The 26,574-nt window shown below is 40.7% G+C and overlaps 2 protein-coding genes across 2 annotated transcripts in view; one reads left to right on the top strand and one right to left on the bottom strand.

The window, feature by feature from the left end:
- Carpa (Carbonic anhydrase-related protein A) overlaps positions 1 to 26,574 on the top strand; it is a 415,480-nt gene that overhangs the window by 17,698 nt on the left and 371,208 nt on the right. The gene's annotated exons all lie outside the window — the stretch shown is intronic.
- On the bottom strand, positions 1,441 to 12,537 carry LOC143348540 (uncharacterized). Its single transcript, XM_076778844.1, has 17 exons — positions 12,504 to 12,537; positions 10,520 to 10,583; positions 9,843 to 9,948; positions 9,673 to 9,771; positions 9,247 to 9,430; positions 8,641 to 8,827; positions 5,815 to 5,903; positions 5,390 to 5,663; positions 4,775 to 4,856; positions 4,469 to 4,621; positions 4,032 to 4,227; positions 3,610 to 3,773; positions 2,812 to 3,178; positions 2,253 to 2,599; positions 1,854 to 2,171; positions 1,652 to 1,771; positions 1,441 to 1,581 (listed from the first exon to the last, which is right to left on the bottom strand). Exons 1-17 carry the CDS (start codon positions 12,535 to 12,537, stop codon positions 1,441 to 1,443), a joined length of 2,925 nt encoding a protein of 974 aa, XP_076634959.1.

Here is a 26,574-nt window from a genome sequence, read left to right as displayed (position 1 = left end):
TCGCGTGCTATTGGCCGAGACGACGAGAGCGGGGATGGGCGGGACAAGCGTAGTACCGTCCCACTAGTCAACTTCTCGCCGAGACACAGTACTCGCTCGTTTGCTACTCATTTGTTTGCAATTCCCGTAAAGTGAATTCATGCCCCAATCGTTAATGGATTTTTAAGGTAGAAAACTGTTCATGCTACTCTGTAGTTATAGTGTTTGACGAAAGTATTTGCATATAAAATATAAATTAATGTCAACTATTACTTCTTTAGAAAAATCGTTTAAATATTTATATTAAGTAACAAATAGCTTCTTGCTAATACAGTAAGACCAGCAAACCACGCGAAGGAGCAACAAATGCTTTTTCTTACCATTAGTGGAAGATGTCTTAATCGATGTTGTTTTTCGTCGAACGATCGTACGACAAAACGTTTGGGAAACGGGGAATTAAACGTGGCTTGAAATTTAATTCCACGTGTTAAACAACGAAAATAAATTGCACAAGGGGGGGGGGATAATTTTCTGCATACAATTTATTCTCAAACCTCGAAATTCAAATATAAAATACTATTCGAATTTATACGATGTAATCGCCCATGTTAAAATAGAAACTCGGAAAGTTAACAATGCATATATGAACACGGGACGCTTGCACGTGCGCGAGAATTGAAATTTACAAGCATTCGGTGGACGCTGCGTAAAAATACAACGTTTTTTTCTCTCTCCCATGAATAAAATCATTAGCATGCGCGCGAATTACGAACCTCGTTTGAATTCCCGATGCATGGTATAATGCACCTGTGCTCAGAGATTCCACGATATCCGTTTATTTATTTTTATTTTTTTATTTTTCCATTGTTATTTCATTTAGAAAGGTTCGATGCGAGCAAACGGTGACTCTCAAATAAAACATTACGCAATGTATGAAATTGTATTAAGTTTAAAAAAAAAGAAAATACGCTCTAACTCCGTCTCGTCTTCTAAATTTCTAATAAAAATCCATCCGAAGGTCCGAGAATTACGGTGCTTTCGTAGGACGCGGACGCAAATTTAACGATTCTCGTCTATCGTCGCGCAAGAATCGCCAACAATTTAGCTACGGTAAAACTGTGCGCGAGGAATCGAGGGAACTTGGCGTGAAAATTTCTAACGATTCAAGATACAAGAATTCTAATAAATAGTATTCGTGTCCTAGAGTAAAAAAAAAAAAAATGAAAAAATTCTCTAATTGCACATGTTCACCGAAATCGTTCGACGGAATGAGCCCTCGCGAAAGAACCCGAACCAACCGTCCGTCCTCGTGCGAGCGATTCGCACGACCAAAGTGCTCTAATTAAATCCTCCATAGCCATGGGGAGATTTCAGCGGTCGCCAACAAAGTTTCTATGTCACTCGACACTCTTTCACGGATAAGCAAGACTAAAGGAGCTGGGTTAGGGATCGGATTCTTCATCAATCGAGATCGGGAAGCCCACCGGTGGAGCTGAAGCTGTCCCTGGAATCTTTTGGGGCTCGCTCGTAGTGGCTGCCAGGCGAGGTGTCTTTCAAACGGTTATCGAAACTCAGAAAGTCCGGGTCGCACGGGCTACAGGCCTGCATTGATTAGGAATTGATACTCTGTTTCGCTGATTTGCGGAGCATTCGTTAGTTTAGGTCGATTTACTTGAAGTAAGAAGCTGTCGGTTCCGCCATTCTCGGTGATCTGTCTTTCTAAACGCGGCGACGAAATCGCCCCGGTGCTGTCATCCGCGCTGTTGCAAAGCACTCCTCCCGAGTCCATCATCTTCGAAAAGACACTCTTTTACGTCGGGGAGCAAACATTGGACAAAATGTTACGATTATCGTGATTAACGCGTATTTATTACCAATTTAGTTTTGTCCTCGACAACCTCCACGACGTTACCATCCTCCGTGCTGGTTATAATGCCCATTCCAAGCTTCTTCCCCAGAATTTTAACTTCCTTTCTGCATCCACTGGAAATGTTCGCGATGTTGGTGTCGCATCCGTTCGTGTTGGCAGCCGTGTTCTTCAAAAACTGCTCGTACGGGCTGAGTAATTTCATGTCCGAATAGTGGGGCGCCATGATTTCCTGAGTGTGATTCTTCGGGCCCAGGATTTTCACGTCGCCCAATCCGGCGAACAGCTTCGACGACGCCAGACAGCTCATTTTATTGTTGAGAACCTATTTACGAAATTTTAACGCGCCAGTGAAATCGGTTTTTCTCGTTTTCGTGTTACTATCAAGCGAAACCAAAGCCGTTACCTTCGTCTTTTGATGTATGGACCCTAGAAGCTTCATGTCCGCTTGACTGATGGGTATCAAACCTGCGTCGGATTCGGTGTCGTCGAACACAGACGATAGTTTCATCTTGGATTCGTAGGCAGAGTGATGATCCTCCATAGTTGAATTGCCGAGAATGTTCAAGTCCTCCGCTAAGCTATTGTTGCTTTTTAAGAAGGGAAGTGTTTCGTTTAGAAGCGACAAGGGTGGATGATTTTTCAACAACAAAGATGATATCGAGGACTGAGACGAGTTCGAGAGAGTCGAAATGTCGCTTCGATGACCCAGAATGCTCGTTAATTCTTGTTGGTTCGATGGTAGTCCTATACCTAGAACAACAGTCAACGAAGAGGACTTTTAAAGAACTTTTGAATAATAAAATGTTGCAATTGACTATGAACAGTCAAGGCAATCATTTGCCTAGAATAGCAGCCATTGAAGAGGACTTTTGAAGAATTTTATAACAATAAAATGTTATGATGTAATCGACAATGAATCCATAGAAGAAGCGTAATATGATTTTGCGCGAATCAAGGCATACCTTCGTCTTCGTGTCCGGTGACAGCAACACCGCCGTCCATGGACAAAGGTTTCGAGCCCAGGATCAAATCATCGATTTTGGGTTGCGAGAGGAAACTAATGCCATCCACGAAACGATCGTCGAGGCCCTTGCTATCGAGAATTCTGATGTCCTTGTCCTCCAGAATCTCGATGCTGTCCATCGTCATGGATTTCTGCGCCGATACCGAGTCAAGTACCATGATCTGATTATCGGAATCCCCGATGATGACGTCCCCGTTCCCGCGCATATTCACCACATTGATTGCGCCTGCTTCCTCGCCATCGAGTATCGTCACATCGTGCGAATTCTGTGCCATCAAGTCACGTGCCTCGCTGTTCGTCATCACCTGTGCCAAGGAATTAGCGATAAATATCTACCAACGACGAAGAAAATTATTCAAACGCGTCGATCGAAGATACTAAACTTACTGTGTTTTAATAAAAAAAAATATGGATATTCCGGTGTGGAAACTTTCAGCAACGTCGAACGGTACACGTTGCATCATGATTAGATTGCGGATCTTTATGCAAATTCATATTTTTATTAACAGAATTAATGAAGTGGGAGCTTTCTAGAGGGTTGCTCCAAGTATTATCCACGCTCTAATTACAACGGTCACGTTATTAAGCGTTTATTACAAACTGCTTACTCTTGGTTATCGGATTGCTGCTCGAGTAAGCAGGGTAAAGCAACGAGAAAACCAGAAACGGAGAAACTTGTGAACACGCGATACCGGCTGGACATAAATACGAAAATCATAATCGATCCGTTCATCACCTCGTAACGACCATCCTCGGTGGCGCGAACGAATTGTATTCCACCCTGGGCGGCCAATTCTAGCAGCTCGTTGCAATCCTCAACAGCGCCATTCTGGCGATCTGGTTCGTTTCTGGGGGGCTCGGTGTACGTGAACTGAGAATCCAATGCCGTGACCAGGCTCTCTGTCGACAATGCACCGAATAAAGACCACATTGTCGCGACAGTTCGAAAAACATCGTTGCTGTAACGAGCCAATTATTGCCGAGACAACGGGACCGCGGACAGTCTCGGTGCGAATCCGTCGCGACCGGAATTATCGAGCTAACATCGTATCGCGAAACGATTAGATCACAGATACCGTAGAGATCGATTCGCGAAAAGGGAATTTCTATCAAAAGATGGTCGTTTTTTCTTCTTGCTTATGGGGAAAATATCCTCACCGTGTTCGTTCTCAGGACCAGGTGGTTCGATGATGAAGCTCGTCTTCCCATCAGGATCCAGGTTTTGGATCACAGTGGCCACCACGGGCACTTTGATCTGTACAGCCTTGATCCTGTCCATTTCTGCCGCGATCGTTGGACTTAGAGTCATCTTTCCCGCCATTCGTAGATCGTCAGCCGTCGCGGGTGTTAGGATCTAAGACGATGGACCATGCGTATCAGGGAAATTTTAATCGAAATCTCTGTTAACCCTTTGCACTCGAAAAATTTAAAATTTCTTCGTTTGTTTTGTTAATTTGTGTTACTATTCATAAACCTTAAATCGAGTTGTCGCCATAGGGACGCCGTTTGAGTGCAAAGGGTTAATTTGACTTGCATGGGAAGGATCGGTGATTATGTCTGAATAGAGAGCGCTCAACGAAGGCTGAAAGCTTTACATTTTTGTGGGTCCCGGTCGACGAAACTTTTACGAGGACAGGAATTCCCTTGGCAGGTTTGAAGAGGGCGAACGGCGTTTGGCCTTCGAGAAGCGCCGTCTCCATTGCTTTCGTGTCGATTTTGTCGATCACCACGGACTCCATAACGTCAGGCTTTCGTGAAACACAATTTACAATTAAGTATACAATTATATGAATGTGAACGTGTTATTAAACGTATGCATTCTGAATTTTACATGAAACGCAGATACGAACAAGTTAAAAGTTATTTAATACGATAACTGATACCTTAGCTGAGTTACTAACCGCGATCATGGGATCCTTGTTCCTAACTTCGATGCTCTGATTGCGATCACCATTGGGCAATTGTACGATCCTGACATTCTTGCTGGAAGTTGATCAGTATCGATTATACGGTGTTGTGTACTTAGTGAAATTAGTTTTCCACGTACAAGTTGTAAACAAGATTCACTAATGTAATATGGAACGGTTTGAGAAGAAAATTGTTATGACTCGTTGGAACAAAAACTAATGCTAGAGTCTATTCTTCATTTCAAAGCGCGTTAGTGAAAAATATGGCTTGATAAACCAGGTGCAAATGGTGAGTGACAAAAATAAAAGGAAAACTTGAATTCAGAAGGCTTCTCTAAGAGTGTTTAAGATCAACGTTGAATTATTAAAAAACGGTACGAGGTTTGACTGTACTTTTTGCATATAATAACAGAGGGTCGGAGAAAATGTACAGATTTGGGAGAAACTGGGGCAGATCAGAATGAATCAATTTAGTAAAAATGGATGAAGGGTAGAGACGCGCAGCTTTTCGCCGAGTGAAATATCAACATTCCGGTGGCGTGCATTCATCCGTGCAGAAAGGCTGTCTGTCAGTGAACGAATTAAGCGTCATTCGCGACGTCTACCTACTTTCTTATGACGTTCGGATCGTTCATTCCGGACTGCGCGGTGGTCGGATGTCGATACTTTATGCCGTGCTTGTACTCCTCGTGCGATCTCAAAGAGAATCGACGCGGAAACTCTTTGCCGCAGATTCCGCACACGTACTGCATTTTCTCCGCGTGTGCGTGCGCTTTGACCTTGTGGCAGACCAAATTCGACATTTGATTGAAGCCTTTGCCGCAAAGCTCGCATTTGTACGGCCTCTCGTTCGTATGAGTAAACACGTGGTTCCTCAAATTGCCTGACAACGAAACAGGTATTTAGCCATTAGTAATTTAGTAATTAGTAATTTTAGCGTTCCGTACGCTACGCGCGACGATTTCAATTTCGACAGAAACGTAGGGAGTCTCGCAAAAGTGACTGTAGAAAATTTGTTTACGTGGAATGATTACCTTTTTGGTGGAAACCTTTCCCACAAACCTGACACTTGTGCGGCTTGTGTTCCGAATGAGTTTTCCGGTGGGAAATCAACGTCGACACTCTGCAAACGTGGAAATAGTATTTAACAAAATACGAATCGTAATAAGTTTGAAATATCGTAATTATAATTAACCGAAGATTTATTTAGTTTCAATTTTTGTGATATTTAGATGCAGGGTGTTCGGCCACCCTTGGGAAAAATTTTAATCGAGGATTCTAGAGGCCAAAATAAGACGAGAATTAAGAATACCAATTTGTTGATGGAGGCTTCGTTAAAAAGTTATTAACAATTAAATTTAAAAATTTCAAATCGTTCTGGAAAAATTATTTTCGGCTGCGGAGGTCAATTACAATCATTTTTGATGAATACACATACTTCCGAAATCCTATCTACTTTCGAGAAAAAAATTCGAGTAACTGCTGAAAGTTTTGGGTGAAAAAAAAAGACTTTCGAATCGTCTTGGAAAAATTATTTTTACTTGCAGGGGTCAATTGCAAGCATTTTTGGTCAACAGATATACCCCCGAAATCCTACTCAGTTTCGAGAAAAAAATTCATCACCGAAAATTTCATGTCTGACGTCGATATGTTTCACTGAAATTTCATGCGAATCTTTAAAACGTCATAACTTCTGAACGGATTGGACGATTTTAATGTTTAAAAAAGCAAACTACGCGTATTTTGGTGGAGAATATGCACAAATCGCAAAAATATTCGAAAAGTTGGTCCTTGACCCCGCAAAATGAGAAAAACCTCATAAAAATGGTCCAATTTTCAAACAGCTATAACTCCTACAATTGTGAATATATTTCAATAAAACTTTTTTCTGAAGTAGAGCTCATGGGTACCTACGTATAGCGCCAAACAAAATGACTAAAAATGAAAATCGATTTTTTAAGAAAAATCGACAAGGGGTAGGTGCCTAAATTTTTCGACGAAAAAAAAATTTTTAATTAATTCTGAAAAAATTATTTTCGGTTGCGGGGGTCAATTGCAATCATTTTTGGTGAATACACATACCCCCGAAATCCTATCCACTTTCGAGAAAAAAATTCGAGTAACTGCTGAAAGTTTTGGGTGAAAAAAAAAGACTTTCGAATCGTCTTGGAAAAATTATTTTTACTTGCAGGGGTCAATTGCAAGTATTTTTGGTCAACAGATATACCCCCGAAATCCTACTCAGTTTCGAGAAAAAAATTCATCACCGAAAATTTCATGTCTGACGTCGATATGTTTCACTGAAATTTCATGCGTATCTTTAAAACATCATAACTTCTGAACGGATTGGTCGATTTGAATGTTTAAAAAAGCAAACTACGCGTATTTTAGTGGAGAATGTGTACAAATCGCAAAAATATTCGAAAAGTTGGTCCTTGACCCCACAAAATGAGAAAAACCCCATAAAAATGGTCCAATTTTCAAACAGCCATAACTCCTACAATTGTGAATATATTTCAATAAAACTTTTTTCTGAAGTAGAGCTCATGGGTATCTACGTATAGCGCCAAACAAAATGACTAAAAATGAAAATCGATTTTTTAAGAAAAATCGACAGGGGGTAGGTGCCTAAATTTTTCGACGAAAAAAAAAAATTTCAAATCGTTCTGAAAAAATTATTTTCGGTTGCGGAGGTCAATTACAATTATTTTTGGTCATTAGACATATCCCCGAAATCCTACGCACTTTCGAGAAAAAAATTCCTTACCGAAAATCTAATTTCTGGCCAGGAATGTCTGCCCGAATTTTCATGCGAATCTTTAAAACGTCGTAACTTCTGAACGGATTAGACGATTTTAATGTTTAAAACCGCAAACAACGCGTCTTTTGATGGAGAATATGTAAAAATTCCAAGAATATTCGAAAAGATGGCCCTTAACCTCGTAAAGTGACAAAAATTCCATACAAATGGTCCAATTTTCAAACAGCCACAACTCCTGCAATAGTGAATATATTTCAGTGAAACTTTTTTCTGAAGTAGAGCTCATGGGTACCTACGTATAGCGCCAAACAAAATGACTAAAAATGAAAATCGATTTTTTAAGAAAAATCGACAGGGGGTAGGTGCCTAAATTTTTCGACGAAAAAAAAAAATTTCAAATCGTTCTGAAAAAATTATTTTCGGTTACGGGGGTCGATTACAATCATTTTTGGTGAATAGACATACCCTCGAAATCTTGCGCATTTTCGAGAAAAAAAATTCAGTACGGTCGGAACTATAAACGTTAATAACTGTTTAACCAAGTCTTCATCAACGAATTGGTATTCTTGATTTTCGTCTTATTTTGGCCTCTAGAATCCCCCATTAAAATTTTTCCCGGGGGTGGCCGAACACCCTGTATATATATATATGTATATAATGCATAATACAAATCCCGTTGAAAATAGATAAAGCATAGTTTAAAAGCGAACGATCCGATAGTTTAATTAATTGCTTATTCGCGGGGTTACTAAGCTTGGCAACCGAAACGATTTTAATCAACTCGCCGGGCCACAATGGACGCGGTTGGACTCGTTTAAAGGGCACGCTTTATTAAAATTAATTTGTAGAAAGACAAAAATGTCACGCTCGTTAAAAATTTCTTGGCGCGTTTCGTACAATCGCAGTTTCGCCGCGATTTAAAACGTTAATGAGTTACGCGCTCGTACGTGACGTTATTATTTTTTCGAGAGAGATTGCGGGTTTAATTTCTATACGCATTATTCGCTCGGAACGCCTCGGACGAAATTACGCGACGTTGAGTCGAAATCGGAGTGGAATATTCGCTAAAGAATCGCGTATCGATTCGCGATGGGCTGACCTGTTGAAAGTTTTCTTGCAAAATTCGCAGACGTACGGCCTGGCGTCGCTGTGTATCGCCTTGTGCTGGCTCAGTGTCGATAACTGGCGAAAAGCTTTGCCGCAAGCCTCGCATTTAAAGTTTCTCTCGTCGGTGTGAGTCGGCAAATGTCTCATCAAGGTGTACTGATGCCGGAACTCCTTCGAACCTAGTTCGAATATTAAGCTTCGAGCACTTTTCTCGAGCGTTTGACTGACTGGTAGTTTGTATCGGGTAGAGAATCTTTCTTTACCCTCGATTTCACCCCTCCGGGTACGAAGCAACTTTCCATCTCGAGCGATACGATAAAGCCTGTCATTTAAATTTTACTGATTTCTCGAGTTCCATCGTAGATACTACACGATCTTTAGGCGATAAATATTTATTCGTAAACGTAAAAATAGACGGCCAAGTGTATAGAATTAACCAACGATTATATTTGGTGGTACAGAATGTAAAAGAAAAGTTTATTATCGAAAGCAGGAGATAACGTTAAGCTTTAACACTTTCGATGGAAATTTGTTTCGTTAATAGAGGTACGTGAATTTTGGCGAGGCAACTCGATCTCCCGTTTTTATAATTACTCACAGATTCCGCACTCCCAGATTTTCAGTGTCTTTCCATCGCGCTTCAGATATTTGACAAAGTGAAGCTTCGATCTTGGATCGTCTTTGTCGATCAGACGGGTGGAGGTCGAGGACGGAGTCTCGACAACGGGGTGCGAGTAAACCATAACGTTGTCATCGGGTGTGTTTACGTTTTGATCCAGAATCTGAAAAACGTGAGCACTAGAAACGCGTACAGCACAATATTAACTTTTATTTCTAAAAAAATTTCAATGCTCTCGCCGCTTTGCATTTTTAAAATAAAAATTACAAGTACAAGAACTTCAAGTACACGCTCGTTCGATAGTATAATTTAATATAAAGTGTAATAAAGTATTTTACTTTGACGAGTTTTGTAGATAACTATATTTCAACGTCAAATTAATGTATTTAATTCTCGTATTTGTACCTTGTATTTAAAAGCATCCTTTCCGAGAAATTTCGATACAGCTCCATCGATATTGATCACGTCAGAATCTATAGCAACGTCCAGATTCATGCAGTCATTCTAAAAACAAAATTTTTTTTAAATTTGTATTTGTGAAACGTGAAATGTTATGTATAAAACTGATCGAGTACCTGAATTAATTGATGATCATTAGTAGATGGCAAGCCCGGTACGATGGTAATATCGTTCCTTCCCTCAGAATCTCCGGTCTCCTCTTTCACATAAACTTCAAAAACACTAACAATGGAGCAACGTTAACTTAACTATGTTACTCCGTTCCAGGAACATAAAATTAGTCCATCATCCCTGGCAAATTTTGCAATTTCTCTATTCAAATGTGTAAATAATATTTATTTCTTTTTTGAAATTGACACGAGACATATAAAATTGGTAAAAAAAATAGACGACTTCCATGTGTCCGCGTCTAAATAAAAAATTCTGAACTTTGATAAGGAATTAACGCTCAAAAGAGATTGTTTAAAATAACAGTTGCACTCCAAAAATAGAAAAATAGAAATCAAATCACGAAAATGAGGTCCGTGCTCTGATCGTGAGAAAATTTTGTGCTATTAAATTTCAAAGTCCCCCGGATTACGCGAAAATAAAATAAATACCATTGTATCGTTCCACAGGCATCTAATTAAACAGAGTCGCCTTGTTATTCCATAATTTTGCGAGTACTTTTAAGCAAAGTAAAAGAAAACAGAAGAAAATCGTGGATTAAATCCAAGAATTAACCTGATTACAGTGTAATCACTTAAGTCTGACTCAGACCTTGCCCTGATGCATGTAAATAGTTTAAGCTCACCTGATGACCTCGTCTGAAATGGAACGAGAGAACTGCACCTGCGGATCTTCGTACTGGGTCTCCCCTGCAAAGTTGAACAGTATTTCGTGAAAATTCCGCGTTACGTCTTAGAAATAATAATTCCACCCCCCTACTGCTAATTGGCTTCAGGGTTACTGACGTATCAACTGTAGACTAGGTCTTAATTATTTTCGAAAAGGCATAAAACCTAAACTTTTAAACATCGTGAAAGCTGAGTATACAGCCATGTGGGTGATCTCTTAAAAATTGAAGAGGGAATAAAAACGAAAAAAAACTGAACTTATCGTGCAATGTGCAGGAGACATAATTGCTTCTAAAGTATTTATATACATATTTTTTTCATTAATATATAAAACTGTCGAAGCTATGCAGATTTGTTGCAAATAGCGTATAACAAGGAAGATTGTTGAACGATTATATTCAAGATGGTATTATTTTCTCTCGAAACTCGGTGGGTCGAAGACTGAGAAGAACGATCGCGTATAGTCTTGACAGAAAGCTCGTAAGATTCTTTCGCAAAAGAAGGGAGACGATATTTTTATATTGTAATACCTCTTGTGACGAAATAATCTCCCTCTCCCTTATTCGTTTTGTTACTTAATAATACATTGTGCGCCGTAGCTGCTGTTACGTCAGTATGTACATTTTTTATACTCTTTACGGAACTTTGTCACGCTCAAATAAAAAAGCTCGTAATGGGACCGAATGAATAAATTGCTTCAACCGTTTTACGTTCATTAAAAGCTCGGAATTTCAAGTTAATATTTTTAAGCCTCGATGCAATCGTACCGACCTCGTTTCGCGTGTTAATATAATAATATATTACGAGGCGCATAACGCAGAACATTTTTCATACAATATGCATATAGCGTTTAAAAGTTATTTTAATTTATAATGTATGAAAAGCGCGTGTAATTTCATAACTGTCGATTAATATTGAATCTCGTCGTTACGATTCATTAAAAATGGAAGTTTTAAGCGAGCCATCGTTTGAAAGGCACTGGTTTAAATGGAACTGGCGTTGCAGGTGTCTCGTTCCTCTCCATACAATGTATCGTCGTCGAGGGCTCTGTTGCCGTTCTCGAGACATTGTTACACTCAATAAACTGACTCGAGCATCGATTCGTTTACAGTATTCTGATCATAAAATTTATCGAAAACGTTAGACTCGTATAATAAACTGATCAACAAATTATGACACAAAATTTACTGTTGTCAAATCTGACAATGCAAAACTAGTTGTTCAGAATTTTACACTTTTTATCGTCACGGGTCTATACGATAAACACACGTACCAATAATTCAGCTCGGGCAAAGACGCGTGAAAAATCAAAAAACACAATCACTAGACGTCCTACAATTTTTTATTCAACAATATACCTCAGAAAACTCCGATCGCCACACGCTCGAACTCGATAATAGGCAGCTAATTACATACAAGATCCACAGTTTTGTCCCCACAGAAATCGACGCGTTAAAATTACATATCGCGGCTCCGATCGTTTCGAAAGATGGATCCCGAATTCCCGAACTCGTCGAAATAACAGGCACGCGATTCACTCGTGTCCGACACCGCGTTCGAAGCGAAATTAACGAAAATATCGGTGGCCATTGCTATAAAAAATTTGGAGCTTTCCCGGTCGTGCTAGCAAAACCAGCTGTAAAAGCGAAGAGAAAAGACTGTCAACGCGGAGGGATTTCGAGGTTTGCGGTGCGAGTCGCGATCGGCAGAAGTCCGACATCGTCGGTCCTCGCCTTTTTTCCGGTCGCTGTCTGCAAATAAACGAAAGCCGCCATTATCACAGCTCATTTTTCACGGACGGAGGCGCGACGGATCGGTCGGAGGGCTGCCAGACGCGATAACGCGATCGCGATTCGCGCGTACCGCGTACGAGGCGAGAGACAAGACCGGGAGGGGGGCCGGAAATCGGTGTCTTTCCCGTTCCCGAGGGCTGGTACTCACAGTTGTATCCTTGCAGCAGGTTATTCTGGGACATTTCTTATCGCAGACCGTGCGTCACCTTCGAAAATCGAGCCACTTTCCACGTGGACGTCCCGCAGCCTGATTCGCATTGATCGCTAACGAGGAATCGTTTTGGATGGTCCCAAATCGGTTTTCCTCATATCGCCGCCAAGCGGGCAACTACGGAAACGCTCGACGCAGGACCGTGCCTGCCAACACGCTGGCCCTTTTTACCTTTAACCCTTTCTGTTAAAAAATTGCCAGGAACGATTCTATATTTACAGTTCGTCGGGCTCGACAATTTCGAAACGTTTTACCCATTAAAATCTAGAGTTTATAGGCGAGGTCTTTACTTATTTTGTGAATAAGTTTATTCGTGCATACCTAACAGTAGAGTGATTATTTTTTTTTATGAATGACTTTGCAAATTTTCGAAACGAGTCGCGTAAATAAACGTGGTAGGTTTGTCGTAAATTATCAAACTATAACGTAACGAATCTGTAACAGTAGGTTTTTTCGATATTACGAAATCTCAAAATCGTATTTTTAGCATTTTTGTTTGCCACCGTAACTCGAAACTCGTTATATGTTCCTCGATAAAATTTTAAATATCTATACAACTCCCAGAATGGACTGCTACTTTTATTATTCCTCTAATAATGAGAATATAAAGAGTTTATTTTTGTGTGTTGAATTAGTGTGTTGAACTAAAAAAAAAAAAAACAAGTAATGACAAAGGGAGAATAGAAAAATAAAAGTTACGCAGTCACAATAAAAATGGCACTCGAACGCGTTAGTGCCGTGTCACGAGCCTTTCAAAATGTATTGAATAAAATGAAGAATGAAAAGCCAAACAAATATTCGTACCGTACGAAAAATTCGCTTAAAACGATCCGGTAGATTTTCAATTTTAGTTACTTTTTAAATGCAACCGGAAATATTGAAATGGAACGTCCTATACATTCTATTTATTTTCTAATCGAACGTCTCGGTCCTCGAGCAAAGTTCGAGCACCGGTTGCGTGAAAATTACGAGGAGCCTCGAATCGCCGATGAAATAATTGTAATACGCAACGACTGCCAGTAATTTAATGACAACTGTGTCGTTTCATGCATCGAAATTTCGACCACGTTGTTAAATACTAGTGGCGTCGAAAGCATTATATCGGACAGATATCGATTAAGTATTGAACAACATTGTTACATGCATATTAATCTCTTTGGAGCGTCGTTATATACATTCGATTCCTTCGACGTTTAGTAAAATGTCACTTTTATTCACAAAAAAAGGCGACAACAAGAGTTAGGGGACAGATACTTAAAATTATTGGAATTTGTGGTTATGGGTTATATAATTAAATACTTCGATATTTACTTTCATCGATACTATTTATTTTGTGCTCGAAGGTATAGAGGTTCGTTCTGTATGAGATCGGTTTCTATACTAATCGATCCACCCGCCGAAGAAGACAAGAGTGAAGAGCAGTTCGCCCTGGCGACGAACTCTTATCTTTGTATAATAAACATCGTGGGTTCGTTGGACTCGTGACCAAAAAGGAAAGGAAACTCTAAATATACAGTTACGGGAGATGATTTTTGTATCGTCGCGAGACGGTTTGGAAATTCGACAGAAATGATAGATGATCGATTCTGCGAGGGAAAGCATTGCAAAGTAAATCTCAAACCATTCAGAAACCAAGTCACCACTATATACTTATATATTTATTCGTGGGATTCAATACCTATTAGTACAGAAAGAGATACAAGTATAGAAGATAGTTCCATAACAGAGATAAATAGAAAAACAAAATCAAATGTTACCAAGTATGAGACTTACTGTGAGTAATTACAAGGAGGTGCCAAGTAAAGAACATTTAAATGATAGAATCGAATGGTTACAAACATCGATCAAACCATGTGCGGTATATACACAGTAATTAGGCCTCTTGGCCTACGTTCCTTCTCGTAGGACGAATCCCAGTGTTCGTGATTTCCAAGGCCGCGTTAATATTCCGAAGAAACAACCGAAATTCTGTCCGATCGAGCCACCGGGAAACCATCTTCCATCGTCGAAGTCGTCGGAATTACCCACCCCTTTCTATTTCCGAATTCCGGTCAGGTACATCCACATCGCTGTTCTCGTCGGCCCAGTCCGCGGCATACTTGCTTGACTCAATTATTACTTGCTACTTCTTGTTACCCGCTGTTTAAGTTGCCTCGACCCTCCTCGCTATTCCAGTCAGTCAGCCTCCTCCCCTTTGGCCCCTCTCCCCCCAGTCGCGTTAACTACGCGCCGCCAATGGGGGTTGTTCGATAGAGTCGAAAGCTATCGCTTATCGTGGCAGCTTCACAGAGAGAGAGAAATACCATTAACAGCGAGAAAAACAAGCAGGGCTAACCGGGAGGAAAAGTTCGCAACAGATCGGCCGAACAAGTCGATCGTCGATGGATTTTCTATTTCACGGCGCGGCATTTCGTTGCATTTGTCATACGGGAATTCGCGCTTCGACGAAACTCCACTCTCTCTCTTTCCGAAATACGAATTTCTTAGATCAGAGAGACCGTTGAATTGTAACGAATCGTAAAAAATTGAATCGCAAGTAAGAATTCGTCTGGTCCTGAATGCAAGTAATATATGGAAACGTCGTAGAAATGTAAAGTATCTTAAAGGCGCGTAAACATTTGAACACCGCGATGCAACTGTTACATAAAATTGACTTCAATTTACTTACAGTTTGTTAGAACGTAAAATTCCATAATGGTGAACGTCAACTGAATCGATCAGAATATAAAACAGAATAAATTAGCGTTCGATGGGCACACCGTAAATTAAAACATATATTCCAATGTCGCGTTTCGTGTATTTTAACAATGACGTTTTTAACGACGAACGCGTAAAATGAACGTAAACGTGACCTGAACAAATTTAAGTGCACGAGTCAAAAATTAAAGATAGAGATTCGGTCGCGTTTTATGGCCATTGCTAGATTACGCCATTCAAGAAATATTTGATTCGCTTGATCAACGAGTCTTTAACTTTCGTGGGGCGTCGAGTGGCGAACGAGGGATGGTCGGACGTACGGAATGGAATGTTTTCAGGAACTCCGGGTGAAAGACGCGAGAATCTGCGGGAAGAGGCCGCGAAGTGAAGGGACGACAATTTGATTTTGCAAGCTAGATAAAGAAAGCTTTCTTCCTCGTTATTGGTTACCAGCGAGTTCGAGGCCCTCGTTCCCTAAACCGAAAGAGGAATTTCACGTTGAAACGAGCCGACGATGGTTCCGCTGTTGTAACCCTTATACAATGAACGCGCCTAATCGAATCCCTTGGCGGGAAAAAGCTCCGTCCCCTTTGCGGTGAGAATTTGCGACGTCTGAAAGGAACGGGGACCGATTCCTTCCGAAGCACGTCGAACGATTGGGCTCGACGCGTTCGAATACTGCACACCGAATTCGCGATAAAAATCCTCGCGTTTCTTAGACTTGGAATTAGTTACGTTACGTTAAAATTAGCTAGAAACTTAATACTTCTCGATAAATCCAAGTCGCCACTTTGAACATTTATTGCCTTGTAATTTGAGACTTCCAAAAACTTAAGGTCTATCTAATTTTTTAATACTTTCTATGTTTAATCATCTTATCATCGTAATATATCTTCAGCAATTGCTAATAGTTTTTTTCTCGATGCAAGTTTACGTTACAATTTCGAAAATGTGAGAACGTCGTCAACCCGGTGCCGAATAAATAATTCCCTCTATATGGCCACGCGAATAAAAATCGATTATTCTCCACCGCGGAAAGAATATTAACACGATGTCCATCCACAATCCACTTAATCGACTATTCGTTCGGTTTCACCAGGTAAAGTGATTTGCAGCGCATTGATATTCTTTGCGTTGCGTTTTTGTAACGATGCTTGTTTTTAATGGAAACACGAATCGTGCAGCGCTGCGGAAGTACTTTGATAGAATTGACCATGATTCCAATCGCGAACGATTTTCAGCCAACAGCTTTCTCGACCATCGCTAGCGTAGGGTTCTGATTTTTTCGTTGTTTTTTTTATTCAAAATTCCTTCGAATCAAGTTTCGAAAATAACAAAATCGAGCCCGTTCGACGACTAACACGGTATTTTTCCTCCGTTTAAAAAATCAAACGAAACAGAGGGACACGATTATTCCCAGCAACACTTTCCTAATAATCTGTCGACGTTCAAACTAATAAAAAAAGAAATAATTTTTTGGTACTGGGCTGTACAACCACCGCCGCGAATAAACTTTCCCGACGAGCTCCTTTGCCATGTAAAACCCCGGAAAAATCGATTTCTACTCGGACAAAGTATTATTACGAGGCTGGATGCACACAGGCCAGAAGGGGAGGGGGGACACCGAATTTTCTAGCCTGGGCCATCCCAGTGCGCAAAATGTTTGGAAAATCAATTTTCCCGGCGACGGCGGCGGCCGGGTATCGTGCTTATCGTTCGCCCCGGAAACGACATCAAAGGGAGTCAAAGAAAGTCCCTGGGTCCTCGAAGTGCCGATGGAGAGTCGATCGACCCAAAAACAAAGCCGTAACTCGATAGAGACGTCCGTTCGACACCGAGGAAACTCGCCCTGACGGCGGCCCGATTCTCCTCCCTTTCCGCTCGTCATCCCTTGGACCAGCCACGCTGAGGGCGAAGGAACACGCCGAGACGAGACCAGACGAACGAGAACCGACGACTACGACGCTCCACCGGGTGTGTCTCGCGACCACGAACTGTCCAACTGTCCAACTAGCGATTATTCGTCTTGGCTGGCTCCATCTCCTATCTTGAATAATATCTCCGTCGGATACCGACGGGCACGTCTACCGAGTCTTGACAAATACCGCCGCGCCCCCGTACCTTTCCCAGTTTACCTTACAGGAACGTGCCGCACATATTTCGATCGGAACGTGGAAAGGAATCGTTGCCTGCGAGCGAATGGCTCCGGCGAGCCCCGGCAATACATTCCCCCGCGAGTCTTCCACAGGGTAAAAGAAAATTATTCGACCCCCTTCGCTGCATACCGATTTCGTTAGGCCCGTCCTCATCGTTGCGACGGATTGCTCGCCAAAGGGTGCATTCCTATTAGGAACGTTAACACTCTGATGACCCCGCATTTCACAAACCATCGTCTAACATCTTCTCGAAAGCTTCCAAACTATTCTTCAATCAACTATTTTATAAATATCTATGTTTTGCCATTCACCGACACTTTGACTGTTCAAAACAATTCGAGCGTTTCCTCCTGGGCCGGGCTTTAGTGGGACTTATCAGTAAGGCTTCCTTTTAGTAGGCCATGCATTAGACGCTAGGACATTCAATGTCCTAAAGTTAATTTTCAAGTTGAAACGTCGAAGGTTACGAGAATAAGTACTGAGACAAATTTTAAGTCGCATAGTTTCCAATTTTCCAAAAGCAAAGTTCGATTTTTTCATAATTAAATACCCTAAACGTTCTCCACGACACGGGTCGTAACATTGAATATTTTCCCAGGAAAGTAATAATCGAGGTCGAGCTTTATTTTTACGACCCAATCAATTTTCATCGTCGAAAATTCAAACGAGGGGACGAGAGAACCGTAGGTGTAACGGCAGGAAGAGATTGACTTGGAAATTTTCGAGACGAACAAAGTAAATTCATCGGATGTTGCTTTTATTACGAACGAGGAAGCGTCTCTGTGACTAGACGCCTCTGCAGGGAAGATTGTTATAAATAAAACATGGTCGTGTGTACTACGAATGAAAGGAGAAAGGACGGTGTCTCTGCACGTTCCGTTGGAATCGAAAGGCTCGCGAGGGTTGGGGGTGAGAAGAAGAAAGCGATGCAGTGGGATTTAAACATGGTAGAGCAACGATACTTCTGCGATTAAATCGTCGAACGTCTTTGCTTCTCGCGTCTCGCTATTCTCTCAGGATCCGAACGATTTCGAAACAATTCTAGAATAGCGAACAAACTAAAGAATATAAATATTTCCTTTAAAAAATAATTTTCTCTCCTGGATAACATCGAGCATAATTAATATTTTAATCGTTAAAATTAGGGAATGCTTTGTAGTCTTTCGCGGAGTACAAAGTGTCGAGTAACTTTCAACTTTGTCGAAGCACCGATAAACCATTTAATCCGTGCGACGATTATCGTGCAAGACGAAGTACTGTAACAAAGTCCCCCACGTAATGAATTTTACGTAATTATTTCACGCGGAGTTTTCTTCTTCTTTTCGCCGATACTCGATACCTGATTTGCTTACACGATGGCTACGAGCTAAATTCATAAACAGGACAACAGCTTAGCAATTTTCCTTCGATGTTAACGACCTGGTCCCGTGGATTATCAATGATAACACGATGAAATTAATAATCGATTAAGTTCAATGTTCATCTTCTAAAATTAAATTTGAAATTCCAATTGTAACATGACACCTATTAAAATATCTTAACCAACTCGAACAGGGAAGTAATTATATATTTGGCAAAATAATAAAGTCTGATTAAATTAACGCGTCGAGTCGAGAGTCTGAACAATTAAATTCTGGGCCATCGTCCTGAAAGAGTCATTATGATCTTCTCTGTATTATGTTAATCGGCTGTAAGAGATTCAACTTGAGATCGTCTTAACAAGCACACGCGGCATCAACGACCGTGCTTTCGTGTGCATCGTACAAAACGCCGTGAGACTCATTTTCCTAATGGAGCGACGCGTGTGATTTCATTTTCATTTATTAATTTCGTTAATGGCATAATCTTCAGTTTTTTTATCCGATTGCTGTTGACGAACCACGCAGCATCGTGGATGAATTCTTGCGAAAAGGGAAACGAACGTTCCCTGTCTCTATCCTTTTACCGACGTTTAGGATTGCCTATAAAAAATTAATTTTCTTAATGCAACACTATCTACGAAATGAGGTGACTGCCGAGATTGCGAAATAATTAGTGTTTCCCGGGGCTTGTACCGGGTTACGGCGCTTAAGTAGAATTTTCCACGTTTCGCGACATAACTTCGTAAGTCTCGGACTGGCTACCCCTGAAATATTCTCTCTCGAACGAGACGACCGTTTTCTAACGCGCGTAAAATAAGATTCAACGGGGCGCGCTCGAGTTTTACGTCGTCAGGTCGCTCTATATTCTGTACACAAATCGTTTAAAATATTCAGTAATCATCCTGAGTATAATAAACATTAAACGCAGAGAAACGTTTAGTCCAGGTAAATTAAAGCATTAACGCTAAAGTTAGAACTCTAAAATTATTAAATTAATTCAATTCACAGTGCAACTTTGATCGTAAAATACGGCTCTGATTATTACCAACTATTAGAAGTTGCTCCCTATGTAAATTAATTAGTGGAAATCCGTAGCTCGATGGATGTATAGTTATCGAGCTATGGTCATTACATTATCGTTCATTAGAGTAACATTTTACTAGAAGAAAATCCTTTAAAACATAGTTTTTAATGAACCCAAAAAAAAATATATTCTGCTTGAATTTAGAATAACTTGAAATAGGAAAAAAAATTCAATTTACATACGCGTGAATATTGTTCGTTCGTTTGGTTAAAATTAATCCATTGTCGCGAGCACTTATTCGGTAGCAAGTTTCGAGGGAAAACGAGGGAAAGTTTCTTCGGGTACGGGCGTTAGATAATCTGGAAACGTGTTTGACTTTTAAAATTTATGAAACTCGACTGACTAGATTAGACTCTAAGCAAGTTTGCGGTTTTCATATCTAACTTTCGTTCCTGTTTACGCACAGCGACTGTTCAAACTTCCCCGTAAATGCGCAAAGGTCTCTATTAACAAAGTTTTAATCGAATTCATCACAATGCACCGTTTCGTTTAATGCAAATTCGCCAGTCAGAGGGGCAGGCTCATCCGCTTCCTAATGTCTCTAAATGAGGAATAAGGCGCGCGTATTTTCACTGAATTCGTCGTAATGTTCTAAATTTAACACAGTTATTATATAAAATGACGAAAGAAAGAAACATCTACCTGTTGTGTAACTAGTATGTTTCTCACAAGTGTTATTAAACAAATTACTTCATATTGAAATCGATTGTGGTAAGCAGAAATTGCGTCTAAGGCAAAGCTTACCGAACAAGCTTTGCCTCGTTAAAGCCTTAGATGCAATTTGTACGGTTCTCCAGCAAGTATATTCTACAAACTTCATAAAACAGAAGTTATAACGTTTTAAACATACCCACGAAATTTCAGGAGAATCGTTTAATATATGGTCAGACATTGTATTTGTATTCACCAAAAATGATTGTAATTGACTCTTGCAACCAAAAATAATTTTTTTAGAACGATTTGAAATTTTTTAATTTAATTTTTTAGTAACCTTTTAAAAAAGCCTCAATCAAGAAGTTGATATTCTTGATTTTCGTTTTATTTTGGTCTCTAAAATCTCCCATTAAAATTTTACGGTCCTCGATCAACTATCCAATACCTTAAGTAAAGGTCAGTTCGGATGCCTTACAACATTAATAATGTATTGTCCCACAGTGTACACGATGCATTAAAGTGCTAATTTATGTATACACAATATTAAATTAACATTCGAAGCTAAGTAATAAAAATCCACGATGCCATTGGAAGCTCCTTTATTCGAAAAACGGCGAACTTAGCGAGCGACTCGATGGCATTTCGCGTAAATAAACGAGAATAAAGGGCCAGGAAAATAAAATTGGACTTTCTAGCACTTAGCGCCGCGAAGAGTCCGCGTCTCGAGATTTTCCGACGCTCGTCAATGGACTGCGAGAAGAAGGAAGATTACATCATTTCTCCCCGGGAGCCAATAACGCGGTGCCACTGTCGGGGAATCGAGGACGCCGTAGCTATAATCGGAATCAATCGTCCCGTTAACGAGGTAGTAATTCTTCCTCTCGAACGGCGACGGGAAAGCAGGAAGAGGAGAGCCCGGTGAAAGTGTTCGTCGTTGCAATACGGCGTCGCGACGCCTGTTACATCGCCCCGGGTTCGGAATCTGGACCGAGCGTGGTAAGGGGTGGAAGGAAGAGCACGTAGAAAGTGGATGGCGGCCTTGTAAGAAGCAACGTAAATTGTTAAGGCCAGGCCCTGCCTAGTTGTAAATTAGAAAACAGGCAATCTCGCTCCGGTTGGCTGTTCTCTCGTTTCCTCTTCGTCCTCTATTTTTTCTCTCTCTCGTACCTTCGCATCCCCGTGACTCCGTCTCCACCCACCCTTAACGTTCCATACTCGTGCCTTGTTCCTCCGACGTTTCGTCGTGTGCGCGAGGGTTTAGTACGAAGCCATAAAAAGGAAAAAGGAGAAGGAAGAACGAGGGTCTTAGAAATCCGGCCGAAATTAAGCCGAAACTTACGCCCCTGGCCCCCTGTTGTAAGCGACAACGTTGCCAGGGAGCATCTGTTCGACCGTTCCTCGTTAACGAACACCTTTTCAGGACCTTTACGAGCTTGATCACCGCTTTTGCGTAATAAAATTCCGTGGAACTTTGTTTCGGGCTTTTCGAGGACCCACAGGAAAGTTGTTTGATACCGCGCGTGGGTGGGTTTTCGGTAACCTCCGAGTAAATCGACATTAACTCGATGATTTTAATTATAATATAGGTCAAGCTCGCCTTGAATTGGACAGTGTTGACTATTACTGCGGCTAGTACAGTAACGTTATTTTACAAATGGAACGATTGAATTCTAAGGAAAATAGAGAGTATATTCCAGTATTTAAACAATGCCGCGTCGCTACGATTAAATTTACAAATTTAAATTTCCTATTCTGACGTTCTGTTCGATAAAATATAACGGTGGCTCGCGGGTTAAGTAATCGGATCAAGACAGCGTTCCCCCTCCCGTGGATCGCGACGAAACAAAAGAAACCGAAAGATCTCTGCGGAATCGCGCGATAAAAAAGGAATCTCGAGGCCCCGACAAAGCTCACCGTCCGCCCCCGCGCTCGATAAGAATAATTCGGTAGCGTCGGATTTCAATCTGTCGAGATGACGGATACGGCGTGCCCGTGGGGGGAGGGGCTTTTCTAAAAGGATGCCGACGCGGATGACGAGCAGGGGCGGCTCCTTTTTAATATCTCTAATATTTCCAGCCGATATTCCCCATTTATTCGCGATCCATCACTTGTCCGATGTGTAACCGGAAGCCGCTCGGTTTCACTTCAGAAGTCAATCCGATATATAGGTGGGCGTAGTTCGAATTTCCCGCTGTAAAGCGATCCACCGCCGCGAGTCGAGTGGCGAGGCTGTCGGCAAATGTTTTCTTTCCAAATGGAAAATAACCACCAACCACGGTGCCGCGTCGGTGCGAGTAACGCGAACCAGTATGGAAAAATAATCCCGCTTCTTGTAATTTCCGACGGTTAGCGTTCACGTAGCTACAGACGACCAGACGACATCCGTAACGTTTGCTTTCTTTCGTTAAATACGATGTACCGTTCAGGATTCAAATATATTCTTTACGACTTATACGCATACCTTCGATATTTTATAATGGTTAGAGGGGTGGTTTATTAAAATACGAGTACAGTTGGTGGAAAAAGTATCAACGCTCATGCTTTTCTTCAAACAACTTCGTCTATCAACGCTAGAACTACCGACAATTATAGCGTATTTATTTGTATCAAACATATTGAAACGATAGATGCACGAAGAAATACACAGGGTGTCCGACCACCCCTGGGAAAAATTTAATGGGGGATACTAGAGGTCAAAATAAGACGAAAATCAAGAATACCAGTTTGTTGATGATGGCTTCGTTAAGAAGTTATTAATGTTTAAAGTTCCGCCAGTACTGAATTTTTTTTCTCGAAAGTGGGTAGGATTTCGGGGGTATGCCTATTCACCAAAAATGGTTGTATTTGATCGCAGAACCTAGAAATAATTTTTTTAGAACGATTTGAAATTTTTTTTTTTCGTCGAAAAATTTAGGCACCTACCCCCTGTCGATTTTTCTTAAAAATTCGATTTTCATTTTTAGTCATTTTGTTTGGCGCTATACGTAGGTACCCATGAGCTCTACTTCAGAAAAAAGTTTCATTGAAATATATTCACTATTATAGGAGTTACGGTACTTTCAAATTTGGACCATTTTTATGGGGGATTTCTCATTTTACGGAGTCAAGGAACAACTTTTTCAATGTTGTTAGAATTTTTACATATTCTCCATCAAAATACGCGTTGTTTGCCGTTTGAAACATTAAAATCGTCCAATCCGTTCAGAAGTTACGACGTTTTAAAGATTCGCATGAAAATTCGGGCAGACATTCCTGGCCAGAAATTAGATTTTCGGTAAGGAATTTTTTTCTCGAAAGTGCGTAGGATTTCGGGGATATGTCTAATGACCAAAAATAATTGTAATTGACCTCCGCAACCGAAAATAATTTTTTTAGAACGATTTGAAATTTTTTTTTTTCGTCGAAAAATTTAGGCACCTACTCGATTTTTTTTCTTGAAAGTGGATAGGATTTCGAAGGTATGTGTATTCACCAAAAATGATTGTAATCGACACCCGCATCCAAATATAATTTTTCCAGAACGATTTAAAATTTTTAAATTTAATTGTTAATAACTTTTTAACGAAGCTTCCATCAACAAATTGGTATTCTTGATTTTCGTCTTATTTTGGTCTCTAGAATCCCCCATTATAATTTTTACCAGAGGTGGCCGAACACTCTGTATAATACAATCGAAACCGTGGTGGAAAAATCCGATCGAGTAAATTTCTGACAATTTTCAATAGAAATTACGAATCATTTCGACCATTTCCGACAGTTCTAGTGTTAATCTAGTAAATATTCAAGAATTTTATCGTGCATTCGAATAAGTTATAATTTCGTTTTTCCAAGGTAGTTTGATTAAACGCGATGCGTTAGTTTCCGAATCGATATCTCGTCGCCGAAATGCCTCTATCGAATTCAAACAAAGAGGATTATAATTTCCAGCGTGGAAAGGTTTTTCCATGCTTTGGGTGGTCGGAGAAGTTTCTACGGTAGAATCGAGCCGTGTTCGTGGAAGAACTCGAGAACCGAAACTCTTGTCACGACACGTCGGTCGCGCGAGCGATAAAAAGAGGATATCGACGAACGCTGCGAATAACTGGGTTCCTCGCAGTGGTTACGCCCAGTTCTAGTCAGACTTAGCAGTGGGTTGGTCCGATTAGGGTCAGTCGAGAGCGGAACCAACCTTTGCTTGCACCGATCGCGTTCCTATCGTTCGCAAAAAGACCCTTCCATCTGATTTCTGCGAAGAACTTCAGAATCCACCGACATTCTCGGACCTCTTTCCCAAGAAGTTTCCCGGAAAATCAACCGTCGTTCCGGTCTCGATTCGACGTCGGTCTTCCGACGTCGTTTAGGCGAACTTTTTATTGGCATTTTCGCCCGCCACCAATGATTACTTTCTTAAATAATACGTCGTGGACACAGGCGTGTCAATTCCACTGTATTTTCAATCGAGCTCTTTAATCTCGTAAAATTTAATTTCAGAATTCTAGCAATGTATTTTACACACAATTGTTATTGAGGAATAGTAGTCGAGATCGAGAGGGTTTATTAAAATTTTTGTATCTTACGCGTGGATGCATCGTTTTCGACTTTAGTTTTTTTGCGGTCGAATAAAAAGAATCGTATTCTCTGCTCGCGAGTGTCAGAAGAACCGACTGCCGCTTGTTTATCGGAGATTGATGGCAAAGTTAAAGGCTAAAGAACGTCAGGAAACAAGGCGCGGACCACTTCCTGCCATAGATAATCTACTCGAAGTGATTGGATATGGATTATAATGGGGTTTCAACTCGACGGTGAAGCACTTCGCTGTCGAGCATTCGATATCTCACGTGGCTGTATAGTCGGTAAACGAGATGAAATCACAGTGAATAAAATACGAAACATAATATATCACCTTTCTTTCGAGATTCGTATAAACGTCTCATCGATTTCAAAATATTTATCATCCGCTTGTAAGATATTACAAGTAACCAAAAACCATCACCAAAAACGGTAATTCTTATCTGTTAATTCTGTAGCTAATTTTGTTTGACGTTTCAAAGTCGTTTCAAAGAGTCGTTGACGAATATTAGGGGACTCTTTTGGCTATTTCTTCGTGAAAAGTTAGTCGACCTCTACGAAAATCGAGAATCCTACGGTCGTAGCCTTTTCCAAGAAGGTTTCTCCATTGTTTCGTTATGTATCAACGAGAAGAGTCATGCTCCGTTTACGCGTCGAATTCCCGGCCAATTACAACGCGAACAAAAGACGTTTACGTGAATAATCGCGTTGCCGTTCAACGGGCCGGACTAATTACCCGTTCCTCCCGGGCCAAGGAACACATAATTCTCCGCGAAACGACAGCCAGCAGATTGGGAACTCCTTGAATCCAGTTCGGGAATAATTCGCGTGGCACGCGCTCGCTACACGACCACCCGAAATGGATTAGTTTCACAAATACACAAATACACAAATACCGAGGGAGCGTGTTTTGCGGCCGTTACGCCTAATTTAGCCACCACTTCCGCGTTACGGAAGTCGATGGCGTCTCGAACTCAGACGAATCACTTTGATTTCTGCCAGTTTTACGATCTGTATTATAATTGCCATTAAATACGCGTTGAAACAGCGAATATAATACGAATAGATCGTGTTTAACGACGCACCAGATAATTGTTATAACTTAAAACCGACATCACTTCCGAACGATCATCATTTTTTAAAGACTCGAGAACGAATACCAAGTTGACGAAAGCGTCGACTTGCTCTAACAAAGATGAACTGATTTAAAAAGTAATTAATTATTTTAAGTAAAACTTAAATAACACTACCCGTATATCTCTCGAAATAAGATAACGATATAATTACAATCTATTACAAAGTTTGAAACATTATTGTTGTTACATAGAGAGTAACTCGGTGAATCTAGTTGCGTTGAAATTATATGTTCCAAAAGGTACGGTTGCTTTGTTACGCGATTAGTAGCATAATGATTTTGCGCACAATGCCACGCTCTTGCAGGCACGCTTAATACACAGCGTTTCAATCACAAATAGAAGCGTAGTATAAACGGAACTAATCATCACCAT

The sequence above is a fragment of the Colletes latitarsis genome, chromosome 11 (genome assembly GCF_051014445.1).
Source record: "Colletes latitarsis isolate SP2378_abdomen chromosome 11, iyColLati1, whole genome shotgun sequence".
NCBI classification, from domain to species: Eukaryota; Metazoa; Arthropoda; class Insecta; order Hymenoptera; family Colletidae; genus Colletes; species Colletes latitarsis.
This window is presented reverse-complemented; position numbering and strand designations above follow the sequence as displayed.